Below are 21,515 nucleotides of genomic sequence, written 5' to 3'. Positions count from 1 at the left end.
ACTCTCATGCTCAGCAACTTCCTCCTCACCTCCAGCCTCACTCTCCCCACCTCCACCTTTGCTCCATTCCCCCCACTCCTATCACTCCCTCACAGCCTAAAAAGTCCCTCCCCAGCTTTTTTTGTAGGCCCCCTTCAGATGCTGGCAGGCCACAAGAAGGTCACCTGGGAGCCTCCTCTGCTCCAGCCTGCACAGCCCCAACTCTTTCAGCTCAGCTCTGAGCATCCTCCTGGCCCTGCTCTGGACACTCTCCAGCATCTCCACAGCCCTCTTGTCCCAGGGGCTCCAGAACTGGATGCAGTACTGCAGGTGGAGCGGAGTAGAGGAGGAGAATCCCCTTCCTTGCCCTGCTGGCCACACTGCTGCTGCTGCAGCCCAGGCTCTGGTTGCTCTCTGGGCTGCAAGTGCACACTGCTGGCTCCTGTGGAGCTTCTGGTCCAGCAGCACCCCCAGGTCCCTCTGCTCAGGGCTGCTCTCCAGCCACTCACTGCCGACCCTGGATTTGTACTTGTCATTGCCTCGACCCAGCTGCAGGACCTTGCACTTGGTCTCGTTGAACCTCCTGAGCTTGGCTTGTGCCCACCTCTAATTGGCATGCTGTGACATGCCAAATGTTGCCCCCGCCCCACCATGGGAGGCACCAACTGTGAGACTGGGAGTTGTTGCCACACAGAAAGATGCAGGCAGGCAGACCCTGTCCCCAGCTGCTCAGCACTTGTATGAGATCTGTGCCACCCCTCTTGGGTTTTGAGATCATCAAACCTTTCTCTGCAGCTGGCGAAGCTTTGAATAGAGCTGGGGAGCAAGGACAGACAGACAGACGTCACTCAGGGTGGCCCAGCAGCTTTCCTCTGAGCATCACTGTGCAGCATGATGAATGAGATGATCTTCATGAAAGACAGAGCAAGGCAGGGAGTGGGCAGAGACAGAGCACGTGTCTGCCTGTGTGGTGTGTGTGCAGGGACGGCAGTGCCCAGCAGGCTTCTGCTACCTCCCTGCGTCTGCTGTGAGGCCAGGCTGAGAGAGCTGGGGTTGTTCAGCCTGGAGAAGGGAAGGCTTCTGGGAGACCTTCTGGTGGCCTTTCAGAGTGTAAAAGGGAGACCAGAAACCTGGGGACAGAGTTTTGAGCCAAGCCTGTTGTGACAGGACAAGAAGTGATGGTTTGAACTGCAAGAAGGAGATTCAGAGTGAGGAGAAGGGAGAAATATTTGACACTGAGCGTGGTGAGACTCTGGCCCAGGGAGGTGGTAGGTAGGTAGGTAGGTAGGTAGGTGCTCCATCCCTGGAATCATTGCAGGTTAAGTTGTCTGGGACTCTGAGTGACCTGCTCTAGTTACAGATGTCCCTTCTGACTGTGAGGAGGTTTGCCTTGGCCTTTAAAGGTCCTTTCCAACCCATTCTGTGAGCCTTTATCAGCTTCCCCCCATCGGGTTTCACTGCCCTCTGCCTCTTGCCCACCACAGCCTCTGCCCTGGTTCACGCTGCAGGCAGGGCCCAGACTGCGTTTTGGGCAGGGGGTTGCTTCTGTGAGTCACATTTTAGGGGGGGTGGGTTGAGATACTGCTGGCCCAGAGGGAAGCTGTGCAAGTACTCCCCAGAGCAGGGCCGAGCATCCCTGGAGAAGGACCGAGCTGGCCCTTCTCACGCCCGCAGGTCACCAGAGCAGGAGGCTGAGGGCTGCGGGGGCACAAATGCGCTGCCATGCCCAGGACCAGACCCTTTTGCCCTGCGCAGGGTCAGTGCTGTCCTCAAGAGCCCCCATCCTGGCGGGGCGCGGAGCCCTGCGGGCCCCCGAGGAGCGATGAGGGGGCTATGGGGGGGCAGCCATCCTCTCCCCCCACCTCATCCCCTCCGTGCCGCATCACCCCCGCCGCCTCATCAATAGGCAGCAACCCCCATTCCCGCAGCGTTGCCCTGGAAACCGGCGGAGCCGCCGCTATTGGCGGCCGGGGGCGCGGCGCGGCCCCCCCCCTCCCCCCCACCCCCCCGGTGCAACGAACCCGGCTTAATATTGATGAGTCGGCGACGTCTGCGCCGGGGGCTGCCCGAAGCCAGGGTGAGGGGCTGGCAGCTCCCCCGGCCCCTCCGCTACGTCATCGCTGTCCGGGCGGGCAGCGGGCATGGGGCCGGGGGCGGCGGAGGGCTGAAGGCAGCGGGCAGCAGCCTTTGTACGGCGTGGAGAAGCCGGAGGGGTGGGAGGAGGGTGGCGGATCCAGGCGCGGATGGAGCCTCCCCCGGCGCAGGGATGCTGCTGCTGCCGCCGCCGCCTTCGTCCCCACCGGCAGGGAACGGGGCCCGGGCTGCTGCCGCCGCCGCGGCTCTGATGCCTTCGGGTTTTCCGTGCCGGCTCCCGGAGCCACGGGGAGCCCTCGCCGGCAGGGGCTGAGCCCAGCGCCCTGCCCCAGCCATGCAAGAACCGGGGCCGGAGCGGGAGGTGCCCAGCGCGGCCCCAGCTCAGCCGGTAACAGGGCAAAGCGGTTCCCCGGCAGCGGGCGATGCCACCCCCGCGGCCTCCGCCTGTCCTCAGCTGGACACGCCGAAAGGCGTCGGGGGTGGCGGGGACAGAGCGAGCTGCCCGTTGACGCCTGAGCCGGAGGGGACGGAGGTGCCTCAGCCCCAGGAAGAGTCCCCGGGGCCCCCGCGCTGCCCTCCGACAGAGCAGCAGCGGGGTCGCTCCGCTCCCGAGCTCGTTAGGCCGCTGCGAACGATGGAAGGGCTCGGACGGGACCGGCAGGACCGACCTCCCCAGGTAAGGCAGCGGCCGGGGCCATTTGCTGGCGGGTGGGGGGCGGCCGTGAGCGTTTTGGGGGTGGGGGAGAGGCGTCGGGACACCGAGGGGATGTCACCTTGGTGCGAGACGGGCATGAGAAATGATTGTGCCTCAGCCACCCATAGGAAACCTCCCCCGTGGGGCTGGGAGCCGCCAGAGCCGCTGCCAGGCACCGGGAAGCAGGAGAAGGAGCCTTTGGTGCTCTTCTCCAGGGATTTCCAACTGCCCCTGCCCCGCTGGAGCTGGTGCTGGAGCTGGTGCTGGTGCCACGTCTCACCAGAGCTAGCGCTGGGCAGAGCCCACCTGGTGCAGACCCAGCCCCTGCACCAGCAAAGGCTGAACCATCTCTGCAGCTTCTTGCTCCAGCAGCATCGATGGCTCTGCAGGGACGTGATTCACCTCCATCCCCTTCCAGAGCATCCCCTCTCTGCTCAGGGCATGCCAGAAGGAGCTGGGGTACCTGTGCTGCAGGGGAACCTGTCCCTGCAGACAGCACTGGGGCACCTTGAGGCAGTGCAATGCCCACCCCCTTGCAGCACTTCTCTAAAACCAGCCCAGAAACACTCCCTAGGTCTCACCTCCTTGATCCAGGCCACTAAAGTTCATCAGCTCGTCCTGCTTAGGACAGCTTCCCCTCCTTTCCCATGGGTAAAATCAGTCATCGACCTGAGATCCCCCGGGGTAGCTCCATGGTGCCTTTAAACTAGGGGAGAAATCAGCACTCAGCCTGCTCTGGAGCATGGAAATGAAGAGCTGAGCAGAGCTGAGCCAGGTTTGGCAGGAGGCTTTTGAGCCAAGCCTGTGCTGTGCTGCTGAGCCTGGCTGCAGAGCAGCCTGTGCTGTGCTGCTGAGCCTGGCTGCAGGCTGCAGGAGCAATGACACTGATGGAAACCCAGCAAAGGGGACAACGGTTTCACTCGAGCAGTTCCTTAGAGGTGTTTTTGAAGGGGTGTTCATCATGGTGCTGTGGCAAAGGCCACCTTGAACCATGCACTCCTGCCTCTGCTCACAGTCCCTGGCCATTCCAGGAGCACCCTACCCAGCATGGCTGGGAAGCATTTCTGTTCCCACCTCCTTCCTCCACCCATCCTGAGAGTCAAATCGGTTGTTCCAAAGCTGCTGCCCTCTGTCCCTTTGGGAGAGCTAGCTGGTGAGGGAGGAGGCTGGCCCTGGGAGAGGCTGTGAGTGGCAGGGGGGCAGGTGGCTGGTTCAAAGTGGTGTTTGTGGGTGCTCCAGCAGCAGCCTGTGAGGGATGGGGGGATGTGCACCCAGCTCTGGTGACCACTGCAGTGGGTGCCACATGCACCAGCTCTGCACATGGGTGGTGGTGGAGGGAGTGAAGGCTGTGGTGGTGACTGTTCTCCAGCTTCTCTTCGTTCTTGAGTGTTGAGCTTTCACTGTTTCCCTGTGATCCTGGAGGCTCCTGGCTTGGTGGGTGGCTGGCACTCCCCTTCCCACTCCCATGGGGCTGTGGCAGCACCGTGGAGTGTCACCACAGCACCAGGGCAGTACTGTGGTGGTGCTTGAAGGTACTGGCAATGCCATGACGAACAGAGCAATGGTCCTGTGGCACTGGCTGGTACTCTGCTGTATTGTACTGGTGGTACCATGGTGACTCCATCCTTAACACTGATGTTGATCCCCAGGAAAGCTAGTTTGCCTTCTCCTGGAAAAGCAGTTGCCATCATTTGCACTCTCCAAGCAGCTCTGGTGATGTGAATCATAGAATCATAGAATCATAGAATCAACCAGGTTGGAAGAGACCTCCAAGCTCATCCAGTCCAACTTATCCCCCAGCCCTATCCAATCAACCAGACCATGGCACTAAGTGCCTCATCCAGGCTTTGCTTGAAGACCCCCAGGCACGGTGCCTCCACCACCTCCCTGGGCAGCCCATTCCAATGCCAATCACTCTCTCTGTGAAGAACTTCTTCCTAACATCCAGCCTCTACCTACCCTGGCACAACTTGAGACTGTGTCCCCTTGTTCTGTTGCTGGTTGCCTGGCAGAAGAGGCCACCCCCCCACCTGGCTACAATGAAAGGCTTCCAGCTCCAAACTCAGGAGACAGGACAGCTCTGCTGTCCCTGGCAGAGCAAGTGCTGGTGCTGCTGGGCTGTGGAAGCCACATTTTCAACCCCACTTCCCAAGGAGCAAGGTGCTGTGTCCCAGCTGGGGGACCAGGGGACACGCAGACAGGGCTCCTCCAACAGCCTGGCTCCTTCTGGCCAGGCTGGGACAAGCACTCCACGCTGTGTGTCCTGCTGCTGCAGCTGGGCTTCCTTTAGGACATCTGTCCTTGGGATGTCAGTGCTAGATTGTGCAAAGAGGACAGCTGCCTCCAGGGAGTGATCTCCTCGTGTGGGGAAGAGCCTCCCGAGGGCTCATCACTGACAGAGTTGATTAAAGATGTTGATTTTATGATGAAGCTCTTGACGTGTGTCTAAGCCCCCTCCCCCCACCCCACACTGCTCTGCCATCCCCTCAGGGACTGTCTGTGGGCTGATGTTAAGATTATTTGTAGGTCAAGTTGATCTCAGCTTTCTTGCTCAAGCTCCTCCTGAGTGCTCAGAGCTGTTGTCCTTCTCCCCTCTGGGAGCTGGCAAGAAATCTCTGGAGTTAGGCAGGTGGGTTGGAGGGACACATCTGGAGCCTTCCATCCAGCCCCTGCCCCAGGCTGGGCTCAGGGTCTGACCAGGCAAGTGTTGAGGTGTTCAAGAAGCCTGTGTGCATGGCACCTGGGGACACAGTTAAATGGCCATGGTGGTCTTAGGTTGAAGGTTGGACTCAATCTGGGAGTTACAATAGACAGGAGCTGAACGAGCCAGCAGTGTGCCCAGGTGGCCAAGCAGGCCAATGGCAGCCTGGCTGGGATTGAAAATGCTGTGTCCAGCAGCAGCAGGGAGGAGATTGCCCCCTTGGACTTGGCTTTGGTGAGGCCACACCTCCAGTGTTGTGGTCAGTTTTGGGCACCTCAATGCAAAAGAGCTGTGGAGGTGCTGGAGCAGGTCCAGAGGAGGGCAAGGAAGCTGTGAAGGGCCTGGAGAATCAATCTGATGAGGAGCAACTGAAGGAGCTGGGGATGGATAGTGTGGAACAGAGGAGGCTGAGGGCAGACCTCATTGCTGTCTGCAGCTGCCTGAAGGGACATTGTGCAGAGGCTGCTGCTGGGCTCTGCTCACAGGTAACCAGAGACAGAACAAGGGGGAATGGCCTCAAGCTGAGCCTGGGGAGGGTTAGATTGGACATTAGGAAAAAGCTTTTCACAGAGAGAGTGGTCAGGGACTGGAATGAGCTGCCCAGGCAGGTGGTGGAGCCCCCAAGCCTGGCTATGTTTCAGGGTGGTTTGGCTGTGGTGCTTGGGGCTATGGTTTAAGGTGAATCTTGCAGAGCAGGGTTCTAGGTTGGACTTGGTGCTCCTGAGGGGCTTTGCCCACCTGCATGTTCCTGTGATGCTGTGAGTGCCTCCAAGGGCTGGGCTCCAACTGCTCTCATAGCCCTGTCCCGAGGGGCTGCAACACTCTGCCGGAGGGGAACATTCTCTGTACTTCTGGTGGGAGTTCCCTCGTTGTGAGTCATGCCCATGCCTCCCCAGCCCTTAGCTGTGTGCCTGTGCACCCTGCAACGCACTGCAGGCTTCCCCAGCTCCTCTGCAGACTCATCTGTCCCACCATGGCACCACTGACCAGTTCTGTCCTCTGGGGGAGGAGGAAGGGGTTGCTGTCCCAAGCGGTCCTGTGCCTTCCAAACCGCCTGTGTGGGCACAGGAGAGAAGGGATTCTTTCCCTGCTGAGCCTCTGCAGAGGTTAGGATCCCAGTCAGAATAATGGGTGTTAAGAGGAGGAGTGAAATGCTGCCTGTGGAGGAAGCAGGGGGTTAAAGTGGCACAGATACAGTCTGGCTGGAAATTGGAGAGTTCCCAGGCTGCTGCCAGGTGGATTTTAGAGCACTTCCCACAAGAGCTCAGCTGTCTGCATTTCTGATGCAGTGCTGCTCCAGTGGGATCTGCTTTGGGTCTAGAAACTTGGGGTGGTTTGGGAGAAGGTCACTGAAGTGAAGGCTCTCTCCTCATGGCCTGAATCGGTAGAGGTGAGAGGTCAAAGTCATTCAGCTTTGGCATGTTGCCTGTGCCCTTCCCTTCCAGGATTATCCACCCCTCCAGCCTTCCCCACTGCACTTCCAGAAGGGGCAAGCTCAGAGGCTGACCATAGAATCAACCAGGAGGTCTGCCTTGGTCTGGCATCCCATGAGCTTACAAGCCAGGAGCAGGGCCAGGGTGCTCTGGGTTGGCTGCTGTGGCTGCTGCTCCAGCTCAAGAGGTTGCTTTGCATCCCCATTTCTTTCAAGCCAAGTCTCAGCACCATGTTCCAGTACACAAAGGGTGGCTGCTGGGAGGATGGAGACTCCCTTTTTACAAGGAGTCCCATGGAAAAAAGAGGGGCAATGGGGACAAGTTACTGCTGGGGAGATTGCCACTGGACTCCAAAAGCAATTTTGTCCCACAAACCCTATGAGGAGAGGCTGAGGGAGCTGGGGGGGTGCAGCCTGCAGCAGAGGAGGCTCAGGGCAGAGCTCATTGCTGTCTGCAGCTCCCTGCAGGGAGGCTGTAGCCAGGTGGGGTTGGGCTCTGCTGCCAGGCAAGCAGCACCAGAAGAAGGGGACACAGCCTGGAGCTGTGCCAGGGCAGGTCTAGGCTGGATGTTGTTAGGAAGTTGTTGTCAGAGAGAGTGATTGGCATTGGAATGGGCTGCCCAGGGAGGTGGTGGAGTCTGTGTGGCTGGAGGTGTTGAAGCCAAGCCTGGCTGGGGCACTTAGTGCCATGGTCTGGTTGGTTGTTTGGGGCTGGGTGCTAGGTTAGGCTGGCTGAGCTTGGAGCTCTCTTCCAACCTGCTTGGTTCTGTGATGCTGTGACACTGGAATCACTTCCCAGGGGAAGCAGTGGATTCCCCCATGTGAGACAGTTTTAAGACTCAGCCTGACAGGGTGGGGCAGCTCATTTCAATCCTACTGCTACCTAAGAACTTGGACCAGATGACCCCTGGGGGCCCTTTCCAACCTGGCATTCTCTGATTCTTGTTTTCCCTTGAGGTCAGATGGAGCTGAGCATATTCAGTAAATCCACAAAGCAGCCCAACTGAAAATGCTAAAACCAAGGAGCACCCCAGCTAGTAGGAACTTTAACACCCCCAGAGGACCTTAAACACCCCCAGAGGAACCTGTTTCTCCCCGTGGGGCTTACCAACACCAAGCACGGGCACAGCAAGGGTAGTGAAATGCTGGTGGAGAGCCTCCATGCCAGGTGTGCAGACCAAGCTCTGTGGAACAATAAGCTCAGTGCCTTCTGCAGAAAGGTCTCCTGTGACCTTTCCAGAGCTTCATTTTTCCATTGGCAAAGGTGGGAAACCATTCCCTAAATGCCTGAGGGCACACAGAGCTCTGCCCTTGACAAGAAAGGGTAAGTCAGCAGAATAAAAGATGGCACTCAGGTGAGAAGTTGGGTTCCTGGAACAGTGAAGCCAGTTCTTGCTGTTCCAGACACCACTTCCCACAACCCCACTTAGAAAAGGTCCATTCTCCATCTCACTCCAAAAGCTGAGTAAATTAACTTGCCCTGGCAGTGCTCAGCCTCATGCAGATGACTTAGTGCTGTCTTCTGCAAGCCTACAGCCAGCCTGGGCGAGCTGCCTGCCAAGGAGAGCCAGCACCAGCAGGGAATGGAAGAGAATCAGAGCATCAGAGAATGGTCTGGGGTTGGAAGGGATCTCCAAAGGTCATAGAATCAGAGAATCAAGCAGGTTGGAAGAGAGCTCCAAGCTCAGCCAGCCCAACCTAGCACCCAGCCCCAACCAACCAACCAGACCATGGCACTAAGTGCCCCAGCCAGCCTTGGCTTCAACACCTCCAGCCACACAGACTCCACCACCTCCCTGGGCAGCCCATTCCAATGCCAATCACTCTCTCTGACAACAACTTCCTCCTAACATCCAGCCTAGACCTGCCCTGGCACAGCTCCAGGCTGTGTCCCCTTGTTCTGGCCCTGGCTGCCTGGCAGCAGAGCCCAACCCCACCTGGCTACAGCCTCCCTGCAGGCAGCTGCAGACAGCAATGAGCTCTGCCTTGGGCCTAGTGAGGAATCATTCACAGAATCAACCAGGTTGGAAGAGACCTCCAAGATCATCCAGCCCAACCTAGCACCCAGCCCTATCCAGTCAACTAGAACACCCTCTCTGCAGTCAGCAGGGACATCCTCCACTAGATCAGGCTGCCCAGAGACCTGTTGAGCCTCACCTTGAACATCTCCAGGGATGGGACTTCCACCACCTCCCTGGGCAACCTGTTGGAGTGTTCCACCACCCTCATGGTGCAGAATTTGTTCCTAACATCCAATCTCAATCTGCTCTGCTCTAGTTTGAAGCCATTGCCCTCATCCTGTCACTGCAGGCCTTTGCAAACAGTCTCTCTTCATCCTTCTTGTAGCCTCCTTCAGGCACTGGCAGGCTGCTATTAGGTCTCCCTGGAGCCTTTTCTTCTCCAGGCTGAACCCCCCCAGCTCCCTCAGCCTGTCCTCATAGCAGAGGTGCTTCAACTCCCTGCTCCTTTTCATGCCCTCTTCTGGCCCTGCTCCATCAGGTCCATGTCCTTCCTCTCTTGAAGGCAAAGCTCAGCCTGTGCCAAGGGGAAGGTCATTTCATTTTGTCTCTCACATTCTCTTCACAAAGAAATGGCCAAATGGCTTGGCCAGGACACTTGGGTGGGACATGAGGAGGAGGGACATCAGCCATTGCCATCTCACTGTGTTCTTGGCTGCTTTGGACTGCTGGTGACAAAGTGGTTTGGGGACAGGGCTGTCACACCACCTGGGTGTTGGCCATCCCTGCACCAAGATCTCTGCACTCAGCATCTCCCTCACTGAAGTTTTGGTGAGGGGGCTCACTGATGCCCTTGCTTCCTTGTGTTGGGGGTCCCCTGGCTGTAGCCTTCCTTCCTGCTGGAATACCAGGAAAAGGCAAGAGAGTGCTGGCAGCCTCATTGCCCTCCTGCTGCTGTGGGCAGAGGCTTTCTCCATCCCAGCCATCTGCTCAGCAGATTGAGGAAAATACCCTTTTGGGCATCATTTTACAGGTCTTGTGCTGCTCTTGTTCCCCTTTCCACACTGCCCACTGAGCCTTCGTTGAGGTGCACCTTGTGTGAGTTGATGTTTCTCCTCCATTCCTTAGCTACTTAAAAACGTTGGACATCACAGGGTCACAGCTCATAGGATGTCAGGGGTGGCAAGGGACACAAGGAGATCATCCAGTCCAACTCCTTTGCTACTGCAGGACCAGCCAATCTAGCTCAGGGCACACAGGAACACATCCAGACAGACCTTGAAAGGCTCCACAAAAGGAGACTCCACAACCTCTCTGGGCAGCCTGTGCCAGGGCTCTGGGACCCTTACAGTCAAGAAGTTCCCCCTTGTGCTGAGCTGGAACCTCCTGTGCTGCAGCTTCCATCCATTGCTGCTTGTCCTGTGCCAGGCAGCAGTGAGCAGAGCCTGTCCCCCCCTCCTGACCCCCAGCCCTCAGGTACTTAGAAACATTGATTAAATCCCCTCTCAGTCTTCTCCAGACTAAGCAGCCCCAGGGCCCTCAGCCTCTCCTCATCAGGCAGTGTGCCACTGGAATGGGCTGCTGTGATGGTTTGGGGGTTACCCCACCCCCCCACACTTTTGTATTTGCCCCAGCTAACTCAGACGGACCCTGGGAATATAGATGAAGCAATTTATTTACAGCTAGCAGAATTTACAAGCAGCTATTTACAATATATACAGTTATATACAATTATATACAGAAATATACAAAGGATAAACAATACAAAAGCACAACTCCCCTCCCAGAAACCTAAGTCCCCAGGAGGGGCTCTCAAACCACCCCAACACCTCCCCCCGGCCCTCTCAACCTTACCCCAGTTCTCAGGAAGAAAAGAGGTGCAGCCAAGAGGTTAGGGAGCAAGGTTAGTAGGAGCAGGGTTAATGAGATGTGACCAGGTCTAAGGCCAAAGCAAGAGTGAGAAACAAAATGGAGAAAAAGTCTTTCTTCTTCCCAGAGTTCTCAGCGTGACTGTGAGAGAAGTAGACACAATTGTTTTTCATTTCACTGCCCGTTATCTAGTTCTTTTACCAAAACATTCCAGCTTGCTTCAAACTAGCACAGCTGCCCAGAGAGGTGTTGGAGCCAAGCCTGGCTGGGGCACTTAGTGCCATGGTCTGGTTGATTGGCCAGGGCTGGGTGCTAGGTTGGGCTGGCTGAGCTTGGAGCTCTCTTCCAATCCTATGAGGAGAGGTTGAGGGAGCTGGGGGTGTTTAGCCTGCAGAAGAGGAGGCTCAGAGGTGATCTTATTGCTGTCTACAACTACCTGAAGGGACATTGTAGCCAGGTGGGGGGTGGCCTCTTCTCCCAGGTAACCAGCAATAGAACAAGGGGACACAGTCTCAAGTTGTGCCAGGGCAGGTCTAGGCTGGATGTTAGGAGGAAGCTGTTGTCAGAGAGAGTGATTGGCATTGGAATGGGCTGCCCAGGGAGGTGGTGGAGGCACCGTGCCTGGAGGTGTTCAAGAAAAGCCTGGATGAGGCACTTAGTGCCATGGTCTGGTTGACTGGATAGGGCTGGGGGATAGGTTGGACTGGATGAGCTTGGAGGACTCTTCCAACCTGGTTGATTCTGTGATTCTATGATCTGCTTGATTCTATGATTCATCCTCATAGCCCCCCACTGGACCCTCTCCAGCAGATCTCTGTTCCTCTTCAACTGGGGAGCCCAAAACTGAACACAGTACAGTTCAGATTTGGGGCTTCTCAATCCAGGACAAAATCCTATCACTGCTCCAGATGAGTTCTTGCTTTAGTACAAGATGCAAGGAACACTTTTCCCAGTGTGCTGCAACCTGGGCAACTAGCACAAGGCAATGTGAGCCAAGAAGAAAAGCTGCTCTTGGCCCCTGGGGAAACTGCATATAATGTGGAAGACAGGAGCAGGCTGGGGAGAATGTGGGCAAAAATGGAGCTGTGCACCTAGAATCTGCCACTTCAGCTCCATGATTTGAACACATCTCTCTTCAAAGCTGTGAGCCTGTGAACATCCAGCCTAAACCTGCCCTGGCACAGCTTGAGGCTGTGTCCTCTTCTTCTGTCCCTGGTTGCTTGGGAGAAGAGCCCAACCCCACCTGGCTACAACCTCCCTTCAGATAGCTGCAGAGAGCAATGAGGTCTGCCCTGAGCCTCCTCTTCTCCAGGCTAAAGGGTAAATCCCTGCCCCAGCCCAGGCCAGTGCTGTCTGTGGCCAGAAGCTTTGTTCCCAAGTGGGTTCATCAGCAGCAAAGTCCCTCAGACACACACACTCCTAGGGAGTGTTTCTTGGGATTAGAGTTTCTGTTATGAGAAAGGTTTGATAGCAGAGAACAAGACTCCCTGCTCCAGGGAGCCTGGAGCTGAGCTTTATCATCAGGCCTGGAAAGAGCTGAGCTTTATCATCCTTCCCCAGGGTTTAGCTTTTTGTTTTCATGCTTACAAACCAAAATTATCTGACACGTGGCACCCTAAAAGAGCCTCCAGATGCTCCACAAAGACCTCAGGGCTGCCTGTGCCTGAGTCTGCAGTGGTGGCAGCTGCAGGCTGACCTCTGCTTAGACCCACAAAGAGCCCCAACAGTTTCTCTAGCAAGCCAGCAACCACCTCTTAGCTCAAAGAGCTGGCAACAGGCAGGAGCACTGCAGAAGCAGAGCTTGTGAAGTCTTGCTGTCTTTGCACTGAAGATAGAACCACAGAACCAAGCAGGTTGGAAGAGAGCTCCAAGCTCAGCCAGCCCAACCTAGCACCCAGCCCAAATCAATCAACCAGACCATGGCACTAAGTGCCCCAGCCAGGCTTGGCTTCAACACCTCCAGCCACACAGACTCCACCACCTCCCTGGGCAGCCCATTCCAATGCCAATCACTCTCTCTGACAGGAACTTCCTCCTAACATCCAGCCTAGACCTGCCCTGGCACAGCTCCAGGCTGTGTCCCCTTGTTCTGTTGCTGGTTGGTGTCACTTGCTCTCATCCAGCAGTCTTGTGGTGTTTACTGTCACTTGGGCCCCTCAGTTCAAGAAGGACCTCAGGGAACTGCTTGAGAGAGCCCAGCACAGAGCCACAAAGATGCTGAAGGGAATGGAACAGCTCTGTTAGGAGGAGAGCCTGAGGGAGCTGGGGCTGTGCTGCTGGGAGAGGAGCAGCCTGAGGGGGTGACCTCACTCATGTTTATAAAGGTGTAAAGGTGAGTGCCAGGAGGCTGGAGCCTGGAATGGGTTGCCCAGGGAGGTGGTTGAGGCCCCATGGCTGGAGGTGTTTGAGGCCAGGCTGGCTGAGGCTGTGTGCAGCCTGCTCTAGGGTAGGGTGTCCCTGGGCATGGCAGGGGGCTTGGAACTGGCTGCTCCTTGTGCTCCCTTCCAACCCTGCCTGACTATGATTCCACCTCTCTGTTTTTTTCCCCTGCCTACTGCTATATTAATTCTGTTCTTCAACACACAGACAAGGTACAAGATTTGCAAACACAAACAGCTACACCTGTGTTTTCACCTGTTCACTTGGTTTAGATTTTCAGTTTGCTTTTACCTGGCCTTTAATTTGGGCATAGAACACTCTGATTTGCTCTCCAGTTTGCCTTGAGAGTTTAATTTCCACTCACATCCCTGCATGTCTCAGCTTCACAGGAACATTAATTTCCCTCTGGTTGGGAAGGCTGCAGAAGCTGAGCTCATCAAGAGCAGCTAAGCCAGGGCAGTCAGGGCTGTGGAGCTGCCTTTTCTCCTGGTCTTTTGCTGGGATGGTGCTCTCCTAAGAAGCTTTAAAGATAGAGAGGATCCCAATTTGCAAGACTCAAAATTTAGCTGCAGGTCTCATTTTAAACACACTGTGAAGAGCTGGCAGGGGTCAGAGGGTGTGCAAGAGAGGAAGCCTGGGGCTGGTGTAAGAAAGAGTAGAGAGTGAAATATAGAATCAACCAGGTTGGAGGAGACCTCCAAGCTCTGCCAGTCCAACCTAGCACCCAGCCCTGGCCAACCAACCAGACCATGGCACTAAGTGCCCCAGCCAGGCTTGGCTTCAACACCTCCAGCCACACAGACTCCACCACCTCCCTGGGCAGCCCATTCCAATGCCAATCACTCTCTCTGGCAGGAACTTCCTAACAACATCCAGCCTAGACCTGCCCTGGCACAGCTTGAGGCTGTGTCCCCTAGTTCTAACAGAATCATCATAGAATCATAGAATCAAGCAGGCTGGAAGAGAGCTCCAAGCTCACCCAGTCCAACCTAGCACCCATCCCTATCCACTCAACCAGACCATGGCACTCAGTGCCCCAGCCAGCCTTGGCTTCAACACCTCCAGCCACAGAGACTCCACCACCTCCCTGGGCAGCCCATTCCAGTGCCAATCACTCTCTCTGACAACAACTTCCTAACAACATCCAGCCTAGACCTGCCCTGGCACAGCTCCAGGCTGTGTCCCCTTCTTCTGTTGGCGGGTGCCTGGCAGCAGAGCCCAACCCCACCTGGCTACAGCCTCCCTGCAGGTAGCTGCAGGCAGCAATGAGGGCAGCAGAGCCCAACCCCACCTGGCTACAGCCTCCCTGCAGGTAGCTGCAGGCAGCAATGAGGGCAGCAGAGCCCAACCCCACCTGGCTACAGCGTCCGTCCAGGGAGCTGCAGCCAGCAATGAGGATGCTCCCCCCCTGCACAGCCTCTCAGCATGTGACAGGAGGTGTCCCCAGCGCTGGCCCTGCCGCGGGCAGTGTCTCTGCCGTTAATGCCCTCCGATGGATTTTTTCTTCCGTGAATATTTGTTCTTTACAGGGAATGACCAAAAAAAACCCAAAAAAGCAGATCAAGGAGGAAATCACAGAACTAAGGGCAAGTGGTGAGGCCGGGAGAGGGACGGGGAAAACGCCGAGTCGTGCAAACAGGAGCTGGCACCGCGGAGGGCGAGGAGCCGGCGGGGGCAGTGCCATGAAGCCGAGGGCAGAACAGAGCCGTTTGTGTCTGAACCAGGGAAGCCACCGCAAAATGAAGGAAGCAGAACAAGCGCTGGGGGACAGGGACAGCCTGGCGAAGGCGTGGCAGGGGAAGCAGGGCTGCTGCCAGGCACGTCCCTTCCATCTCCCGGACCCTGAGCAGCAGCAGCAGCAGCATCCCTTTTACCTCCGCCGGAGGGATGCTCGCCCAGGCGTGAGGGCTGCTGGCGGCTGGGTGGACGCCGCTCCGGCTGGCTGACCCAACAGGAGGTGATGCTATTTTTGTCTTGCTTTTGACATGCAGAGAGGGCACTGCAGAAGAGCAGCTGATGGAAAATAACTTTGTTCTGGGAGGGAACATCGGCTCCCTTGAAAAACCGAATGAAAGGGGGGCGGGGGGTGAGGGGAAATGGATTGGCAACGACAGGTTTCATTTCCAAGTGGTGAGGGTTGAGAAGTTGAGGCAACTAATTACCAAAGTCAGCTGGAACGAAATGCTAAAGGGCTTTGACATGCTGGAAGCTTGGTGGCAGGGATCTCCAATGAAGCAGAAGCTTGGTGGCAGGGATCTCCAATGAAGCAGAAGTGGGGAGCTTAATATATCCAAGACAGCAGGAGAGCTGCTGGAGTTTCACCTAGGAAATAGGTTTGCAAAGTGCCTGCCTGCAAAGGCAGGGCTGGTTTTCAGAGATGGCTTTTGTGGAGCAAAGCCTGCAGCTGGACCCACATCTGCTGAGAATGGGCAAGTGACACTGCAGGCAGCTGGTGACAGGGAGGCAGTGTTACACATCTGGGAGTGGAGTGTGTCTTATAGATCCTGACACAGAACATGGTTTGTGCATCTTGACATTGAATAGCAGAGAATCCTAGAATCAGCCAGGTTGGAAGAGACTTCCAAGTTCACTCCAACCTAGCACCCAGCCCTGCCCAACCAACCAGACCATGGCACTAAGTGCCCCAGCCAGGCTTGGCTGCAACACCTCCAGCGACACAGACTCCACCACCTCCCTGGGCAGCTCATTCCAATGCCAATCACTCTCTCTGACAACAACTTCCTAACAACATCCAGCCCAGACCTGCCCTGGCACAGCTCCAGGCTCTGTCCCCTTCTTCTGTTGCTGCTTGCCTGGCAGCAGAGCCCAACCCCACCTGGCTACAGCCTCCCTGCAGGCAGCTGCAGACAGCAATGAGCTCTGCCCTGAGCCTCCTCTGCTGCAGGCTGCACACCCCCAGCTCCCTCAGCCTCTCCTCACAGGGCTGTGCTCCAGGCCCCTCCCCAGCCTTGCTGCCCTTCTCCAAACTCCTTCCAGCACCTCAACAGCTCTCTGCAATGGAGGAGCCCAGAACTGGACACAGCACTGAAGGGGTGGCCTGAGCAGTGCTGAGCACAGGGGCAGAAGAACCTCCCTTGTCCTGCTGCCCACACTGCTCCTGAGCCAGCCCAGGATGCCATTGGCTCTGCTGCCCACCTGGGCACACTGCTGCTGCTTGGAGACCAACTCTTGAAACTGAGCATGCTTCTGGAAGTGGATATGCCTTAGAAATCCTGACCTGGAGTTGTGTTTTAAACTCAGCCCCCAGACCACCTGTTCCCAACAGCCACCCGAGACCTCCCACTCACGGGGCCACCTGGTAGATTCCTCCTCCTCCTCCTCCCCATCTGCCTTTCCACAAGGGTTTGAAAACAAGGCTGGCCCGAGACTTTGGCACGTTCCCTAGGGCTGGCGTGGGGGATGCCCTCTCGGCTGGGCCGTGCCAGGCTGTGCCACACGGCACCGGCAGCCCGAGCCGCATTGCAGTGCAGTCACCGCAGGCAGCGCCAGACGTCCTCGGCGCCCTTTGATTTACTGTCCCCCAAACGGCTTCCTGCAAGTTTTGCACAGGACTGTAAAGGCTGTGCTGGATGCTGGGTGTTCCACGGGGATTTTGACTACGTGACCCAGTTAGCAGCCTGGCTGGGCACCTCTCCCTGCAGCAGCTGCTGCAGCTCTCCGTTGCTGTTTGAAGTTTTCAGGTGAGAAAGCAGCAGCTCGCTTGCAGCTGCCCTGCTGAGGCTGTTCTTTGTTTGCTCGCTCTCAAAGCCTCCTGAAGGAGCTGTATTTTGGGCTCTACCTGCCAAAAGAGACAGCAGATGATGATGATGATTTCCCTGCTCTGGGAGGCTTCAAAGCTGTGTGCCTGCGGCGCAGGGGAGCTGTGCTGTGCTCTCCTCCCTCAGCATCCCAACTGCTCTCCTCCTGCCTAGCTCTGATTGTGGATAATTTCCCCCAGGGCCAAAGAAAAGGTCACTTGGGTTAGTTTTTTAGTGGTCAAAGATGCTCTTGATTTGGGGGACATGACTGCAAGTTCTTTACTCTGAGGGTGGTGAGACACTGGAACAGGTTGTCCAGAGAAGTTGTGGACACCACATTTAAGGCCAGGCTGGATGAGGCTTTGAGCAACCTGGTTTACTGGGAGATGTCCCTGCTCATGGCAGGGATGTTGGAACTGGGCAATCTTTAAGGTCCCTTCCAACCAATTCTATGGTTCTGTGGTTCTGTGAGTCATGCCTGGAGACCCTCCCTGCCACCCCATGGTATCAGCTCTGCCTAGAATCATAGAACCAGTCAGGGTCAGAAGGGAGCACAAGGAGCAGCCAGTTCCAAGCCCCCTCTATGGGCAGGGACACCCTACCCTAGAGCAGGCTGCACACAGCCTCAGCCAGTCTGGCCTCAAACACCTCCAGCCATGGGGCCTCAAACACCTCCCTGGGCAACCCATTCCAGCCTCTCACCACTCTCCTGCTCAACAACTTCCTCCTCACCTCCAGCCTCACTCTGCCCACCTCCAGCTTTGCTCCATTCCCCCCACTCCTGGCACTCCCTCCAAAGTCCCTCCCCAGCTTTTTTGTACCCCCCTTCAGATACCGAAAGGTTTCAGCTCCTGTCGCCTCCAGCTGCCTGCAAACCTCCCTGATCGAGGCAGGCTTTTGGATTTCAGCTCCCGCCGGCACTTCTGCATCCCTAGCAAGAGGAGTCCCTTCAGGGAGAGCTTTTGTGCCGCTCCTCCTTAACGACTCCCCGCAGCTCCCCTCCCGAAGCGCCGTCCGCGGGCTGCGGCGGGCAGCGCCAGAGCCGTAAGGAACGGCGGAGCGCTTAATAAATGAAAAGCTGCTTCATTATGGGTAATGAATGTTTAATGAGCCTGGGATGACGTCTAGACGAGCCCTTCGGCTCCAGCCTCTGCGTGGTCTTGCAGCGGGAGGGTTCGGCTGCTGCAGCAGCGCCAGCTCAGCGCCCGGGGGAAGGTTTGGCAAAGCTTTCCCCTGGGCACTGAGGTCTCCCCCGCGGGACAGACGTGCTGGCACAGCAAGGATCTCCTGCCTCCACGTCTTACTGGCTGCAGATGCCCCTTGTGCCTCTCCGGGCAGCGCCCCAAGGAGCCGTGGCCGCGGCAGGACGTGCTGGCAGCGGGGAGGCTTGGCTGGGCGCCTGGCCCCAGCCCGGAGCACGCAGCCACAGCCTCCAGCTCCGCAGCGCTTCGCCTGGGGGTCCTGCAACAACCAGGGACTGCCAGGGGCTCTGCAAGGTCCAGAACATCCCAGCCTTTGCCGTGTCACGGGCTTGAGAGCTGGGCTGAACTGGGGACAGGCTGGCAGGATGGGGGTGAGTGCTTCTGTGTCTTTGCACCCTGCCCCGGTGGAGATGTTGTTTGATGGCTGCAGAAAAGGGGGTTTCAAATGTAGAAACTTGAAAGTAGGCCCCCCAAAAGATGCCTCTGCCACGCTGGAAGTGTCAGATGTCCCAGTGCTGACGACATCAGAAGCCCTGGCTGCCTGATGAGGGGTGGCAGGAGCACATCAGCTCCTCTGCCAAAGCCCCCCAGCTCCTACCCCCAGTGCAGAGGCCAATGGCTGAGTTTGCTCAGCCTGTCTCAGTGCAGGCAACTGCTGATGAGAAGCCTGAGGCCTCTTGGCACTGGCAAGGAGATGGAACTAATGCTTGTTGACTTCATCCCCTGGGCTGCCTGCTGGGCTCTGGGGATGGCAGTGGAGAGCCAGCCCAAGGTGATGCCACGCATGGCATGAGATATGCTGGTAGAATTCTCCCCTCCCCCTGCACCCACCCTGCTCTGTTCCCCCCCCATCAGCACCTGCAGCATCTCTCGCATGGCTGCACAGCCTGAGGAAGTGCTTTGGTGTCCCTGGAGCATGTGATGGGGCAGAGATATTCTCTGGGACATCTCACTGTCTCTGTAGAGCTGCCTGAAATTGTGCTGGGGGGGGTTAGGTTGGATATTAGGAATGATCTCTTTGCTGCAAGAGTAACAGGGATTGGCTGCCCAGGGAGGTGGTGGAGTCCCATACCAGGAGCTGTTCAAGAAATGTGTGGACATGGCACTTGGGCACATGGTTTTGTGGCCATGGTGGTGTCAGGTTGATGGTTGGACTGAAGGACCTTAGAGGTCTTTTCCAACCAAAGCAGTTCTCTGACTCTGTGATTCCATGGCTGATGCCACTGCTGCAGGGTCTGCTGCTGGGTGCTGGGGCCTGAAGCACTACACTGAGCAGGGTGCATGGGAGTTTCTTGGCTTCCCCCAGGCTGCTGAGCTTTGGGAGGTCTTTGTTTCCTGGGCCTGCCTTGCCCAACCTTGGGAGCAGCCCTGAGGGGAGGAGAGGGCAGCCAAGTCCCTGGGGTGCTGTGGTGGATGTCTCTGGGGACTGTGTCTTTGTGTTTAGGAGGAGCTGAAATCCCCAGAGCCTGTGGGATGGCTGCCCAGCCTGCTGTGGGACAGGAAGGTAGGAGGTTGGTTTAGTAGCTTTGGGACCAAGGTCATCCCCAATCAGCAGGTGTTGGTGGTCAAGGAAGGTCTGCTGAGCTGACCTGCCAAACAGCTGAGGGAGGCTGTCCCATGGAGATAAGACAGCTCTGTTTTGGGTACAAGTGATGGAGCAAGGCTAAAATAACAGAAACACACAGCTCCAAAACAGATTTTGAAGGCCAAAATGCCCAAGCAAAGACCTTTGCCTAATTAACTGCAATTCTAATACTTAAGTTAACTCCTCCCTTGCTATGCTAATGAGCCAAGCTGAATACATGCTAAATATATATGGCTAGGTTAATCTCCACCCAAAGTGTGATGAACATCACCTGGAAGGCAGAGACAGCCAGGAGTATGGTATACAGCCCATGAGAGGAACATCTCTTGGTGTGCAGGGGCACTGCACCAGCACCAGCACTGGCACCAGAGCCAGCAGCAGCTGGGAGGGAGAGATTGAGATGAGGATGGTCAATGAGCTGTGCTCCTTTTTCTCCACCCAAGACAGGGATACCTTTCTTGGTGAAGACTGCACCTTCAATATAGAGCTGAACTTCTGCTGTATTTCTGTTTTTGAGCAGAGCTACTGCAAGGGTTTGTGCCTCCAACTGTGCTGGATCTTACCCAGGGTTTATGAACCTGAGATCATCTTGCAGTCAGTGCTGTCTACAACTATCTGCAGGGAGGCTGTAGCCAGGTGGGGTTGGGCTCTGCTGCCAGGCAAGCAGCAACAGAAGAAGGGGACACAGTCTCAGGCTGTGCCAAGGCAGGTCTGGGCTGGATGTTGTTAGGAAGTTCCTGGCAGAGAGAGTGATTGGCACTGGAATGGGCTGCCCAGGGAGGTGGTGGAGTCTGTGTGGCTGGAGGTGTTGAAGCCAAGCCTGGCTGGGGCACTTAGTGCCATGGTCTGGTTGATTGGGCAGGGCTGGGTGCTAGGTTGGGCTGGCTGAGCTTGGAGCTCTCTTCCAACCTGCTTCCATGACTTCTATGACTTCCTGCCCTATTTCTCCAGTGGATGTGATAAGAAGGCAAAGCCCAGAGCTGTTCAGATGGGTAGTGAGGGGAGGTTGGAGCCAGCTGGGAGTTGGTCTCTTCTCCCTAGCAACAAGTGACAGGACAAGAGGAAATGGCCTCAGATTGCACCAGGGAAGGTTTTTGGTCAGACATTAGAAGAACTTTCCTCATTGAATGGGTTCTCAAAAACTGGCACAGTCTGCCCAAGGAGGTGTTTCAAAGAGGTGGATGTGATGCTGAGGGCCAAGGGTTAGCAGAAGCCTTGGCAGAGTTAGAGAATGGTTGGACTGGCTGAGCTTAAAGGGCTTTGCCAACCAAAAAACATCTGTGATCCTAGGAGCTTCAGACAGTGCCAGCCCTGCTGGAGCTTAGCAGCACCTCTGGGAGCTGCCTGTCTGATTGTTGCTGCAAGGCAGCTTGGGCACCACTTCTGCAGCAGCTGAGGGATGCAGACTGCAAGAGCTGTGCCCTGTGAGTGTCGTGGCTGCTTGGAGCAGCACCAGCCAAGGCTTGCTGGGCACTGGGAGGGAGTCTTGCAAGACCTGCCTGGCTCCTGGGAAAACATCTGGCCAGATCTTCCTGAGGTGCACAGCTTGCTGCTGCTGCTGGCTGGCAGCTGTGCAGACAGAGCTTGGCTGCCAGCTCTGCTAGCACACAAGGAGACTTTCTGGGAGGCTCTGCAGCAGCAAGTCTGCAGCAACTGCTCCGAGCAGGAAGCAGCAACCACAGAGCTCTATATGCAGCTCCTGCTGCTCTGGATGTGACACAACAAAGGTGCTGTTTAGCAAAGACATCCAGCACGGGGCCTGCTTCTGGAGCTGAGCCTCACAAGTGGAGGGCACAGCCTGGGGCTTGGCTGCTGGGCGGCTGCGGGGGAGATGGCACAGGAAGATGGGCAGCGAGCTCTCACC

The 21,515-nt window shown here is 56.7% G+C and overlaps 1 protein-coding gene across 9 annotated transcripts in view; it reads left to right on the top strand.

Annotated features, from left to right (window-relative positions):
* Window positions 1-2,008: 2,008 nt before the first annotated feature.
* The window catches only part of TSPOAP1 (TSPO associated protein 1), a 96,880-nt gene continuing 77,373 nt past the window's right edge, over window positions 2,009-21,515 (top strand). For 5 of the 9 annotated variants that reach the window (XM_064166183.1, XM_064166181.1, XM_064166180.1 and 2 more), the window contains exon 1: window positions 2,010-2,749. In XM_064166183.1, the coding sequence (XP_064022253.1) occupies window positions 2,408-2,749 (342 nt within the window). In that variant the 5' untranslated portion in view covers window positions 2,010-2,407. Of the gene's footprint in view, window positions 2,750-21,515 lie in introns of all 9 variants that reach the window. The other 4 variants (XM_064166179.1, XM_064166185.1, XM_064166182.1 and 1 more) reach the window with 2 other exon arrangements.

Source organism: Pogoniulus pusillus, chromosome 27 (assembly GCF_015220805.1).
Source record: "Pogoniulus pusillus isolate bPogPus1 chromosome 27, bPogPus1.pri, whole genome shotgun sequence".
NCBI classification, from domain to species: domain Eukaryota; kingdom Metazoa; phylum Chordata; class Aves; order Piciformes; family Lybiidae; genus Pogoniulus; species Pogoniulus pusillus.
This window is presented reverse-complemented; position numbering and strand designations above follow the sequence as displayed.